This window comes from Aptenodytes forsteri, unplaced genomic scaffold, assembly GCF_000699145.1.
Source record: "Aptenodytes forsteri isolate BGI_AS27 unplaced genomic scaffold, ASM69914v1 Scaffold15, whole genome shotgun sequence".
NCBI lineage: Eukaryota > Metazoa > Chordata > Aves > Sphenisciformes > Spheniscidae > Aptenodytes > Aptenodytes forsteri.
In genome coordinates this window covers 5464300-5477905 of record NW_008795129.1, presented here as the reverse complement: position 1 = coordinate 5477905, position 13606 = coordinate 5464300, and the positions used below count along the sequence as shown (strand labels likewise).

The window sequence follows — 13606 nt, the reverse complement described above, 5'->3', positions numbered from 1 at the left end:
TTCCCCCAGTTTATGTACTGAGCATGATGTCCCATGGTATGGAATGTCCCTTTGGCCAGTTTGGCTGTGCCCCCTCCCAGCCCCCTGTGCACCTGCAGCCTTCTCAGTCGGTAGAGCATGGGAAGCTGAAAAGTCCTTGACTGGTGTCAGCACTACCTAGCAACAACTAAAACATCGGTGCGTTATCAACTTTATTCTCATCCTAAATCCAAAACACAGCACTGTACCAGCTGCTAGGAAGGAAATTAACTCTATCCCTGCTGAAACCAGGACAATTGTTTAACTTGCTAATATTACTTCCCTGTAGTTCATGCAATGACTGATGAGCCTTGCTCTGACTTATGTAATTAATGTCTCTGCAGGTTGGTTTGATTTAAGGTAATGAATGTGGTATTAAAATCCTTGTGATCACTGGATTGTTTTCAGAGGGTGAGCAGCTGCAGTATTGAACTAGACTGCATTATAGGTGGTCTGAGGTCAAAGTCCTAACATGCATTCTAAACTGCTACTCTAAATGTATTTAGCTTAGTTAAATTGAAGCCAACTTTTACTTTAGTCTATTTTCATGTCTATAGCTGGAAGTTAGGCTAGAAAACTGGCAGTAGTTCCTAGAAACAGTTTCTTTGAGGACTGTGGAAGAGATGGTCTTAAGTAATTAGCACTTGGCAGCTATATATGGAGCCTGTTTGCTTGAAAATATAAAAATAGCAGCGTTCCTTAGCTAGCTTTGTGCTTTTATTTTCCCTGCTGTCCTGTGCATGAGGAAATATGTATGCATTTGGAAGGTTATTGAAACTCTCATTATTTATCGTTAGCATAGACAGCAAAGGCTGAGGTAGGCTAAAGGAATGGAGGAGTGGAAGGCCCTTGTCATTGCAGACCCAAAAGGCAATGCCTATGATGCACTGCGGAGTCAAAAGATGTGGCTAGTTTTCTTTTCAGATAGAAGCAAGATTTTAAAAAACTTTGCTTGTTTTTTGTTTTTTTTTTTTTAATCTGCAGACCATGCTTTTTACCCGATTCATGTTGACTTGTGCTCTTAATGCTTTCAGAAAATAGCTGAGGAGAAAACACTTAAGGCCAGTACTGGCCCTTCCTTGGAGAGCAGTAACCTTCTAGAAAATGCTTTAAATGCTAAACAAGATGAAGCTCTGAAGGCAGTAACTACAGAGGCAAGTACCTAAATCTTTTGCCTTGAACAGCATGCAAAGAAAAAGGAGATGTATTGTTTTGTTTTAAATAAGTCTCGTGAAAAGATCAAAACTAATGCCTGGATTCACTGGCTGCAAAGCGGCAACGCGTGGCCAAACTTGTCTCCACTTATCAGCGGGTGCACTGTTACTAGCAAGAAGTTTAAATGCTATTGATAGTGTTTTATTCATTTCCCACACACTTATACAGGCAAAGTACAAGGCAGTGAAGACCTACACCTCAGGTCCAGTTGGACTGAAAATGGGTTGTTGTTCATTCTTCTCTGAAGTGCCAGTGTCTGTTGGAGTGAATGTGATCTTTAAAGTATAGGTGGGCTTTCTCAGAAAGGAGATCAGGGCATGCAGCACAAATCTGTGCCTGTTGAGAATCTTATCTTAGAGACTTTATGATGAGCAAACAAGACTCCTACTCCTGTCCTTAATCTTGCACAACCAGGGGTCTCTGGGAGAGGCAGTCTGGATCTGAATTCGGGCTTGTGCCTCAGCAGAGCTACTTGTTGGATTTCCATCTGTAGGAGGCTTTTCACTGGGGGGGGGTGTTGTTTTTTCTCCCCTGGGCTGAGGAATGCAGAGCAAGTCTGTAAGGCTAGTAATTAGCCTGTCTTCCCTTATGGTGAAGTGTTCCTTGAAGTGTAGAATCACGCTCGTCTTCCCTTTTTTGTAGCTACTGACAGCCGGGTATAGGAATGATCTCAGCCTGTCTGAGGTTCAGCTGAACACCACATGCATTTAAGTGGAGAACGATCTCCTCGGACGCTGGGATTCCTCTGTCATGCTATCAAGACCTCCAAACCAGTGTCCTAACCCTTGCAAAACCTCAGTTACTTCAACCTGGCTGAAGGAGCTCTGACTGCCCAGTCACACCAACAGTAGTACAGCCTAGCTCACAGAACCATGGTAGACTACAAACTTGTAGAGAGCAAGGCCTGGGAAGAGCACCTCAGCCGATGTGGTTCATCCCTGAGTCCTAGAATTGACCCAAGTCTTCAGACCAGACAGCTGCTCTTGCTCTTTTAGCCTAGCCTTATTTCTGGCACTGATGGCCTGCTTTCTATAGAGGAGCACTCGCTTCTCTGAAGCTGTTTTCCTTGCAGACTGAGAGGTACAATTTTGTAACCCTCTTGGCTACAGAAGCGAGCGTGGGCTTCATTGAAGTCTGTGGCCCTATTATAGCCAGTCACAAAGAGAAAAGTTAGTTATATCATGGTCTGGCAACATGGCATCGGAGGGTCTTAGGGGAGGGAATAAGCAAGGAGGGAGGGTAGCTGTCACAGTCTGATTTGACTAGTGGTGTGTCCACCTGAAGAAGATGGAAGTTGTTGAGTTACTATGGCAAAGTATAATATTAGGTAGAAGGAGGGTGGAATGAAATGTGATAATGAAGATGAGGCTATGGCATGTGGGGAACTGAAGCTGAAAATTGAGTGACTGTAGCTCTGGTGGTAGAATGTGACGATAACAAGGTATCTTCAGAAGAAGTTTGTAAGCAATGAGCTGCTTTCTATAGATGTATTAAAATGCAAACTATGGTCTGGTTGATAAAAACTTGTCCACTTGTTTAATCCAATGTAATTTTGTGCAGAAATCTACAGGTCCTGTTCCCATTAAAACCAAAGAGCCCTCATCTCGGATTGGAAAGCTACAAGTAATTAACTTTACTGGCATTTTGACTTTCAAAGAAAAAAAAAAATCTTTCTTGCCTCACTGATGGCTCTTCCTGAAACAAAATCTTTTTACTTCCTTACCTTACTCTTGCAATTTTTCAGATGGAGTATTTTCTATTACTTTTTCTGTGTTGCATGTTTAATATTATTTCCCCCTCCCATTTCAGACCTGACTCTGAGCAGCACTATTTACTCTATTTGGGGGGCAGGGGGTGGGCTCCTCTTTGACCTGCTATTCTTCTCAGCACTATTTAAAGTATGTTCAGAGGCTCCTAGGGGTATGTTCAGAGACTCTTAGGGTTTTGGGGGTTTGGTTATGTCCCTCTTCTGACATGAGATGACTAATAACTGTCTATATCACAGCATCACTCTTAACGTCAGAACCATTGTTGTCCTCAGACAGGATACTGAGCTACATAGGTATTTCGTCTGACATAATGTGGCTATGCTGTTCCTGAAGCTCTCATACAGGATAATAGCGTTGAGCACTCCACAGGCTTAGTGAGACAGAGGACGTGGGAGACACAGAAGTGCGTAGGTGTGAGAAAGGCCAGGCACTTGTAGAAGTAGAACTTGAATGCCTACATACGCTAGTTCTTGCTGCTTCTCTGGAGCCATGCTTGCTCTTGAGCAGTATTAACATGATCTCTTTTTGTGTGTATGTTTTTGTTTTCTCTGTTTTGTAGGCTAACTTAGCTATTAACCCTGCAGCCTTATTACCTGGTGCAATGCCTAAGGTCTCCAATGTAAAGTCCCCCTTACCAGTTCTGGACACTCCATTGCATGAGCCCAAGGATTTACAGAACAGCGAAGCCTTCTCTGCTGCAGGAAACAATGAAGAACTAGGTGTAAGCTTTGATCAGCCTATGCAAGCGGATACCTTGCACAGCGCCAATAAGGTAACCTTGGTATTTAGGAGGATAGAAGGAGGGATTAAAAATGCAGTCTGTCCTCGTGCAGGAATTTGTGGTTCAGTATGCAAGTTCTGCTAACAGTATGGTCTATCTGAATCTAAATGGATGTGTGGAAATCTAATCCCCCTCTCACTTCTGTGGACCGCTGAAGAGAAAGTCAAGCCTACCACATTCTTAGCTCTGTAAGGGACTTATGCATATGCCTAATTCTGTGCCTTTTTAAGGTACATGTGTATGTTCCCCAAATACAGTGGTTTTCCCTATAGGTTAAAGGTATTTTAGCATAACATCTTGTCCTGTCCCAGGAGACGCCAACCTGAAAACCATAAAAAAGGCATCTCTCCAGGCTAACTATAAAATACGTTATGGACAGCTGCTGTGGCAAGATATTAGGAACACATCACTGCTGTAGGTTGACCTTTACCTCCTCTGTGGATAAAAATGTCATGTTTTCCTGAACTGTCACTCCCAATTCTTTTTCAAATAAAAACTTTGTTTTTAAAGAAAAAACCCATACAAAACCAAAACAAAAAAAGTGTTACAGCTTTTGACATGCCAGATCTCTGCCTCCTGACTCACTTGTTTTTTATTCATACCTTTTACTTTATGGACTGCAAAAGACACATTCTAGTGTAAGATTTAGTGGCTATTTAAAAAAAAAAAAAAAAAAAGCTTGAACCACGTAGTTAAGATTTGGTCTAGGTGCTTATGATTTTATAAATCTCTTGGGTTTTCTGAGAGCAGCAATCTGAATAAGATAACTTAGGATCTTAACTTTGATTCTTTCTTTGCTTAATGCTGCTGAGGCTGTTCATTACTAGATGAGCGGCAGAGATGACTTGGGAAGATGCAGCAGCTGTCACCACAGTGGCTGGCATGACCCCTTAGTGTCAAATGGGTTTAAAGCTTGTACATCAGACTAATGCATTACCATGTGGGCATAGTTGTTTCCAATAGCAGCATGTCCTGCACAAGAGACAAAAACCCTTTATCATGATACTTTTAAATAGATAGGCTTGCAAAAGAATAGAGCTCCTTTAGCTGCATATGGTCAACCTGGAATGTTCACTTTAGCATAGCAATGATGTATGTTTGTTTACAGACATAATCTGAGAAGAAGCATCTCAGTAACTATACAGTGAATGTTTTTTGTGGCTCAGGTTACATGTTTTAATTTTGGCATGTCATTGCTTCTTGAACCTTTCAAGTTTGAGTTTAAGTTGTAAATATATGCAGCCAAATGCACTTTTTTCTAAAGGCTGGAACAAAGCAACCTACCCAGCATTCTGTCTGTCCTTTCAAAGAACAGTGCATGGAGCAGGAATCAGTTTATTTCAAGCGCATCACCCTTCCATCATGATTTTCCTGTTTTTTCAGCCATGCTCTGATAAATACAACCCCACGCTCTGAAGGCAGATATGCTTCTACAATGATTCTGACAAAAGCACATGGCTTCTTTAAGCTGTGTTATAGCATATCCATCCAGATTGTCCTTCTACTCCAACACAGCAATTAACAAAAGGGAAGAGGATGTTGTACTGATCTGTTTCCTACCTGTGTGAATGCTCCTGTCCATGTGGGATATGGTAGCGGCTATAATGGAAACTTGCAGGGGGGCTTTTTTAAAAGCAGCAGAGGAATGAACTGCAGCAGGCTATGCATAAAATGAAATTAAATGGAAAATATAATTAGTCATGACTTGTACAGACTAACTGCACCACAGAAGCCTATGGATTAGCAAGCTGTCAGACTGACTAAGGTATTACCTAAAGCCGAGGGGCTAGAGTGGCTTGCTGACCTGCGTTGTGACTCTACTTGCGAGTGCTGTTGCTTTTGTACCCCAATTCCACCTGCTGTGGAATGACCAGAGGGCAACAAATCAAAAGTCCTGGGTTATTTTTCTGAACCTTGCTGCAAACTATGCCAAGCTTGAATGTCCCACTTGTCCATCTTTACCCTTTCTGAAAAATGGGGAGAATGGATGATGCATGGTTCCTGCTGCTTCTCCTAAACAACCTAAATCAGCGTCTGCTCAGCATTCCTTGCTCAAGATTTTCAACTGAGCATTTGTTTAAATGTACATGTAGCTGTTTAAGTTACTTAAAACAGAGCTGTGAGCAGAACTTGTAGTTAATTCAGTTTCAGTGTGCTAGTATGACATGGATAATGCATGTTAATTGCAGTGATGTGAAGGCGGACAAAGTGCTACAAGGAAACATAACAGGAATCCTAACCTGTCTTCTGTGAAGTGTGGGGTTTTTTCCTTCTATATAACCCTGCTCTGCTTTTACTCCTTTCTTGCAGACCAGGATCAAGGTTACAGGAAAACGAAGACCACCTAGCAGAATGGCCCGCCGTCTAGCTGCCCAAGAGTCTGAAGAGAGTGAGGAGGTGGACAGTGCTAAAGAATCACAATTCTCTCTACCAAAACAGACGTCAGCAACAGTGAACATAAAGGAGCCTCTTGCTATTGAAGCAGAGTCCAAGGAAAACGGCTTCCTCTCTGGCTTGTCACTACCAGCTCACGGCAATGTTTTGTCTGCTGGGACAAACAAACTCCTTCCTCCAGAATCCACAGACCAAGGGGATGATCTGTTTGAATCAGAAGACCTTTTTGCAAGCAGCTCAACATCCAGACCAGCTGCACAATCAAAGTTAAAGGAGGGAATGCCAGACAGTGCGGCTAACAAACCCATCAAGGGCAGGGAGAAGAAGCCTGATCTGTCTGTTCTGGGTGATCAAGACAGCAATGATCTCTTCCAGCCTGTACAGCAAAAATCTTCAACAAAAAGCAGCCCTATACCTTTCTTGGAGGAAGAGGAAGACTCTCTCTTCACCTGTCAGAAAACTGGAAAAAAGGAGTTGAAATCTGCTGTCCGGCAAGCTGTTGACCCTACTGCCCAAGATATCTTTGAGGTAATAATTGAGCCTGCTACCTTGGCCTTTTTGATCCCCCGGCTTTATGCAGACCCCTCTATTTAGACACAAGCTTAATGGATGCTGCTGAGTAGGATGGGGTGTACAGGATCGGTAGTGAAGTAAACTGTCAATCATGCTCTGCTACTGGGCAATAGAAACCCTTTCTTTGGATGTTCACCCCCTTATTAGCAAGAGTGGATTAAAAGGTGGAGCCTTAACACAGAGCGGGCATGTCACTGAATGTGCTGTGACAACATACCTATGATTATGACCCTTTTCAGAGTAATAAAGCATTTGGTTCTTATCTTTAGCTGTCTATTCAACGCACAGCGGCTCAAATAACTCTTTTAAAAAAGGAATAAAGTTGGCAGGCTGAGCAGCTGATACAAGCCTCTGTGTGCTGTACTTGACCTGTGCACAATCCCACACTAAGGCACTTCTGCCGAGTCCTCCGTGGGGAGAAGGGACTCAAACTTCTTGGGTTTGAGAAGCCCAAGGCTGTCAGTCTTCTAAACATCTTGGCTGCTGTGTACAGATAATTTGACTATTCTCTTGAAGTGTGTTGTGTATTGATGATCTCTCTATGCTTTGCTCCAAGGATGATATATTTGCTACTGAGGCAATTAAACCAATGAACAAAGCAAAAGAGAAAATACCAGAGACTAACCTGTTTGACGATAACATTGATATTTTTGCGGATCTTACTGTAAAACCAAAAGAAAAGAAGACCAAGAAAAAGGTGGAACAAAAATCCATATTTGATGATGATATGGGTAAGTGTCTAGTGTCTTGCTGCTAATCTCATAATATTGTCCTGAGTTGCATTCATTGGAGATGTTTTAGAACCTTTTGCTTTCTTTTAAATTTTCAACTGCTGTGAAAACTCTGGTCACCTTTGGATTTTAACGTTGGATGAGAACTTCCTAGATTTGTAGAACTAGCACAGAACTTAAATGGTTTAGGAGAATGTATAAAATTCTTCTGAGAGAAGGAATAGTTAATTCCTGTAGGGATTTTCTCACCTGTGGGAATTAGAAAATTTCTCTTGTCTGGAGTAAGAGACTAATCTCATGTTGTTATGGCTCTGAGATGCATTCTCTGTTCCAATTTGCACAGCTTTTTGTATTGTACTTTCAGATGAATCACTGATATGAAGAAATTAGCATCTCTTCCCACCCCACCTTCACTAGTGTGTTGACTACCTTGGAGTCCATAAGATTTTGTTTACATCCATGTATACCTAGAACAATTTACAAATACTACACCTGAGAGCAAAAGTGTGCCCTGTATAATTTGTTGAAAAAGCAGCATACAGTAATATGAAATGACACAAAGCATGCTTCTTTCTTGTTCTCCGTCAGTGGAGGTATCAAAAGTAATTTGATCCCTGACTATGTCTGTCTGTTCTCAGGCTCTTCGTGTTTATAGCTCTTCTTTGTGATTACATGTATTTCTTTTCCTCTAAGACAAAAAAATTCCCTTGTCCTCTAGCTTTGGTTCTTGTCAGTCTTCATTCTTTCTAACCTATTCAAATTGAATCTGACTTACCACTGTTTTGCTTGGACTGCTGTTAAGCATTCCAGCCTGATGGAATGACCTGGCTGAAGTCTGTAAATGTGTTAGAAAACTTGCCAGAGAATGAACATCTTGAGATTTCAAAACCTTCCCAATTTATATAAAAAATAAGACTTAAATGTTTACAGGCAAGGTATTTCAAATATGTATTGAATGATTAAAATATCTTCTTTTAATTATTTACATTTTTTTCATGTAGCCTAATAGCAAATGAAAGAATTTCCCAAACAGCTACCCCTTCCAAATACTTCAGCACAAAAATCTGAGCCTCATGTTGAAAAAAACAGTTGTAGAGTGCCACTTGAAAGTATCTTGGAAAATTAGCCACAACAGAACCTGTCGTTTGCACTTCCACTTTTGACAACTACTCTGGTGCTAGAGCTTGTTGTTTGATGTCACATCTGATCTCGATATCTATAGCATCTACAGCACCCTGTATCTGATAGACTTCATCTTCCTCTAGAGTGTTGGCTGTTTTGTGGTGCAGCCATAGGTATGCAGCTACTTTGTGCCCAAAGCTATGGAGCTCCAGAAAACGGACAGGAGAATAGGGAGGATGCCTGAAGGTGGGGATGCCCTGCTGGCAGTAGAGTGGTAGAACTGGCACTTGCCTATGCCTCAGGTTAAGGGTTGGCTTAAGTGATCATGGTAGCACGTTGTCAGGGCTGTGTATTGTTGCCTTCGGAGATGCTTTGTGCTGCAAATAAAACAGTAAGTGGGTGCAGTTTGAGGGGGTGGAGGCTGCAAGCTGCTTTCCTTCTTTGTCCTGCCATAGCTTCTAGTCACTACATTTGTGTTAGGCTTGTGGTGGCAGTATTAAGAAAAACTCTTTCGCAGGTCTTTATCCTTCTAGCCTCCTCAGTGACCTTATGGCTGATGACACAAACATCTTGATGTCACCTCTGCCTGTCTCAGAGTCTGCCAGTTGGTGACTGAGCTTTCTTGTGCATTGACAAATACTGTTTTCCATGGCCAAAACTTTCCTACTCCTTTAAGCCTTGTCATAAAATGGGAGTGATACCTCTACTGCTGATGGCACTCACTGTACTTGCCCTCTGCTGTGAAGCTAATCCATGTGATAGCTTCTTGCTTTGGAATGATGCCAGTAGGGGATTACTCTGTTTTACCGCCTTTCTAAAATGTTCTTGTGCTGAAATGCTGTCCTGGATTATTCCCGTGTAATGCCTATGATCAGCACAGTAGCAGACACATGCTGGAGTGGAAGAAGTAGTGAGAAGAGAAAGGCAAGCATGTTGTGATAGGCCACTCCGTGCTTGGCCTCTGCTTAAGGTTAGGATACATGCTGAAGGTTGAAATACTAGTTTTTATACTCTGGACCAGTAAATGGCTATTAACCTCTGTATAAGACCTGTGTTTTCTTAATAGGGATTCAAGACCAGTTATGTGCTACTTATACTGACCTTGTGAATCACTAGTGATCCACATATCTCAGTCTTGTAAATTTTTTTTACCCCCTCATAGTCCAACTGCCTAATCTGAGTATCCTAAACTTAAAACCTTCGTGTATAGGAAGAGATCCACTGTTGTGTGTGCCCAGGGCAACACTTCAGCATGTGTATGGTAGCAGCTCCATCTCTTTCCATGAGCACAGTCCTACGAGCAGCACTAGCCACAGCACGAACTGCAGGTCTGTGAGCTCTGCAGCTGACACAGGGTATCCAGGTTGGAGGGTTTCATTTCTATCTGTTGCTATCCTTCAGGAGAGAGCTCTGTCTTAATAGCAACGTGATATTTTTCCATTTCGTGGTCCTAGTTATTTGTAACAGAAATGCTTGTATTGAGGAAAAGGTGGTGGGAGATGTTGATTCAGGACTGTAGACAGACTTTTTGAATATTCAGCAGGATGGTAGCTGTAGCTGTCTGCCTCCTTGCATCTTAACTGTGCTCTGTTCTCAAGTGATTTATGCTGTGTTCTTACTGTGCTGTAGATTAAAGACTCTTGTATGGCTCCTGGATATCGCAACAGTAGTCACTAGCAAGTACCATCTTTTCCTCTTCTGATTTTCTTTGGCAACAGTCTCACAGCTCTTGGATCTCTCAGGTTCCTCAGACACTAATGTTCTAGATAAGAGGGATGTTATCTGGCACTTGCAAGATGGAATTCATTGTGGAGGTTTGATTTATTAGTACTTCTCAAATGCTTATGAGAGCTTGAACATGTTATAAAATACAAGTATTATTCTGCTCTAGTGAGAAGAAAAAATATTCTTAATTTGACTTACAGCTAACAGCTCCCACGTATGTCCTTATAAATGCATCTAGAATCGCAAGCAGCAGGAAAGCATTTGTTTATCACAGAATGTCCTTGGCAGTCACTGCTGTGTGCTGGAGACTCTTATGTACATGTTACTTCTGTTTGGCGGTCACTTCACATTAAAATCTATCTGTGGCTTTTTTTTTTCCCCCCCCTTTAGATGATATCTTCTCTAGCAGTCAAGTCAAGATACCCACTCCCAAAAGCAGATCTGCCCAAGCAGCTTCAGAAGCAAAATCTGAAAGCAAGACACTGAGCACATTTGATGACCCGCTGAATGCCTTTGGAGGCCAGTAGCCAAGGGGAGCGTGTTGCAGAGAGGAAGCCTTCCTTATGCCCTGTCCAGTACTAATGCTCTGGATTCTCTAATCAGTAGAGCTGAAATGAGATGGCTGTGGATATTTAAATGAGATTACCCATTTTAAATGGTTAGTATTCTCTTGTGCTGGGTCTAATTGTGCTAAATGATATATTTAAAAAAAAAAAAAGACAGTAACCTCCTGCTATCTTGTTTCCATAGTGCCCAGATGAATATAGCCTGTGCAATACCTGCAATGAAGTAATCTATTATGCAAAGTATAGTTTGTTTTATTGAACAGATCTATAGAGAAAATAATTGATAAATAGTAACTGGAGTCTGTTAAACCAGATCTGTCTGTATGTCTTACTTTCCTCTTTACTTGCGGTCCTCTGTCCGCTTGCTAAGGACATCTGCATCATGACTTGAAAACAACCAAAACCACTACCATGCCTTGTCTGGGTCAGCTGCCAATCTACTGAGCCAATGTTGGGGTAAGGCTGGGTTCTGTCGTCAGGTACAGCTTCTCTTATGTAATCGAGCAGTTAACAAATCTTAGTGCGGGACTTGACACCAGATAGAGATAAGGTATTTCATATTGGCAGCTAATGTGGTCTATAAAAATAACAATGGTTAAAACTTCTCTGCCAGAAAGAGTGCATTACAGATGAGCACCTAGTGCTCCATGAAAACAACAGAAACCTAACATTGTCTTCTGTTCAAGTTGTAAGCCACTAAATGAGTTTTTTTTCACCTGCCTGGATTTGCCAAAGTTTTGCAAATAACACTTTCCAAGAAGCCCGTTGGTACTGAGCATGCTTGGTCACTTCCAGGTTAACAAACGTATGTGCGTACCTTAGTGCAGAGACTCGCTTGTGCCCAAAGGCTTGCTGTCTGCTTTCCTTTCTCGTCCGTGACACACTGTAGGCTGTTTACAGGAGGTCACTATTTTGTGGAATCCCTTTAACTGTCCAATGCATTTGGCTTAACCTTCTTGCTTCCTGTATTTTCTAGATTGCCCTTCTGGAACTGATGCCATTAACCATACTTGATGCCCAATGGTAGACACTTGCTCTCTTGCATGCATACAAGCAGAGCAAATGCATAAATGCAGAAGGATCAAATGTTTCTCTTACTTTACCAGTGACTGCCTGCAATTCTGACTTTAAAACTAATGCGCTGTTTTTATGATAGTGATGTACTACTTTAGCTTCAACTCATAAGACTGTTCTGCTCTCTTTGAATTTAAAGCATGTGCCCAGAGGACTTACTTTGAGAGCAATTCCGACTTTCACTGAAGCCCTTGTTCTGAGACATCTGCTTCAGTCTCTTGTTTCTCAAGTTGGACTTACTTTATCAGGCACAGTAAATACTACAGCCGAAGCATCTAGCACTAATGAGGGTAAAGCAGAAGGGAAGGTTGGAAGGGATAAGGGAGAAACATTGTGTATTGATTTGCGCCATAGGTGGGCCTGGCAATGATTCATGTTAAGTGGGGGGTAAGTTGGGAGTAGCAGCTTGGAAAAGAATGTGGGAGCTATTTGCAAATGGGTGTCTACAGTGAGAGCACTTGCACTTTATTTATAGGCATTACATCTGCTGCATATGCCTCATACATGATTTGGACTGCTTCTTTACTCCTTTCTTCTGTGCTAAGAAGGACTTCAAAGACATACTGGGGGCGAGAGGAAAAAGATGGTGAATTCTTCTATTTCCCTTCTGCATCCTCCTTTCTTCATGGCCCTTCACATTAATAACTTCTATTAGCATTGCAAAAAGTGCTGTTCACAAGCCAAGAACCCTGGGGGCCAAAAGCTGTTGGAGTAGAAGGAAAAAAAGCTCCTGCCTTACAGTGTTTCTTAAACTTTAACGTGAAAGCTCAGTAGAGAAAAGCTCTTCATTGAAAATTGCACCATGACATAGATCAAAACCTTTCCTCCTCCCCAGTCTTTCTAAACTGGCACAGGGAGATTCTGTTCCCCCTATTAAAATGTGTGGTCCTCAATTAACTCCCCATAGCAGACTGCAAATCCTGGTCTAGGCACTTCACGTTTGGGAGGGCATGGTCTAAGCGGAGGCTTTAACTGAGTTTTGGCTTGGTGTGTAAAATTGGCTTGCAAATTTCATAAACCATGGCTGTATTTTCTGGGAAGGGCAGGGCTGGAAACTCAGTGTTACAGCATGCAGGACTTGCTCAGTGTTCTTTTGTCTGAGGGCTCCCGTACCTGCTATGTGCATGTAAAAAACCACAGTATTTGTTCTGAGTGTTTTAACTGTGCCTGAAACCTAACAGCTACAGTCAGGGTAGGTCTTATGTAATTTAAAACCTAAATGGAAAGTAAAGTGGTTAATGTAATTAGCACCTCCTAATAAGCTAAGCTTGTTTTCTCCAGTACCTTGCTGGAAGACTGTGATCGTCTGAGGGAAGCACTGCTCCTGGAGGCCGGCCTGCCCGCTTTACCTTGAAGTGCTAAAGACCTTGAGCAGTGCTCGTCTCCCTGCCCGTGGCTGGGGCTGTCCCGGGTGGGGAGAGGGGGGAGGCCTGCGCAGACTGGGAGCCATCCCTCTTGCGCTCTGATGGGGCAGCACGGAGCCATCCCTCTTGCGCTCTGATGGGGCCTGGTGCTGCGCTAGCATGCATTAGCAATCCGTCGGCGCCTCTCGGGTCGAGTTTGAGGTATAAATGATGTTTTTGCACGTCTTCCCTGTGGAAAGACCAACGGTGCGCACGCAGTGCTACGGCGGGGGGG

The 13606-nt window shown here is 42.5% G+C and overlaps 1 protein-coding gene across 3 annotated transcripts in view; it reads left to right on the top strand.

Moving 5' to 3' along the window:
• Positions 1 to 11206, top strand: part of WASHC2C (WASH complex subunit 2C) — a 39397-nt gene extending 28191 nt beyond the window's left edge. Inside the window, exons 24-30 of one of the 3 annotated variants that reach the window (XM_009277721.2) lie at positions 1053 to 1172; positions 2794 to 2856; positions 3562 to 3774; positions 6094 to 6705; positions 7307 to 7481; positions 10719 to 10986; positions 11079 to 11206. In XM_009277721.2, the coding sequence (XP_009275996.1) occupies positions 1053 to 1172; positions 2794 to 2856; positions 3562 to 3774; positions 6094 to 6705; positions 7307 to 7481; positions 10719 to 10855 (1320 nt within the window). In that variant the 3' untranslated portion in view covers positions 10856 to 10986; positions 11079 to 11206. Of the gene's footprint in view, positions 1 to 1052; positions 1173 to 2793; positions 2857 to 3561; positions 3775 to 6093; positions 6706 to 7306; positions 7482 to 10718 lie in introns of all 3 variants that reach the window. The other 2 variants (XM_019471727.1, XM_009277722.2) reach the window with 2 other exon arrangements.
• The last annotated feature ends 2400 nt before the right edge of the window (positions 11207 to 13606 follow it).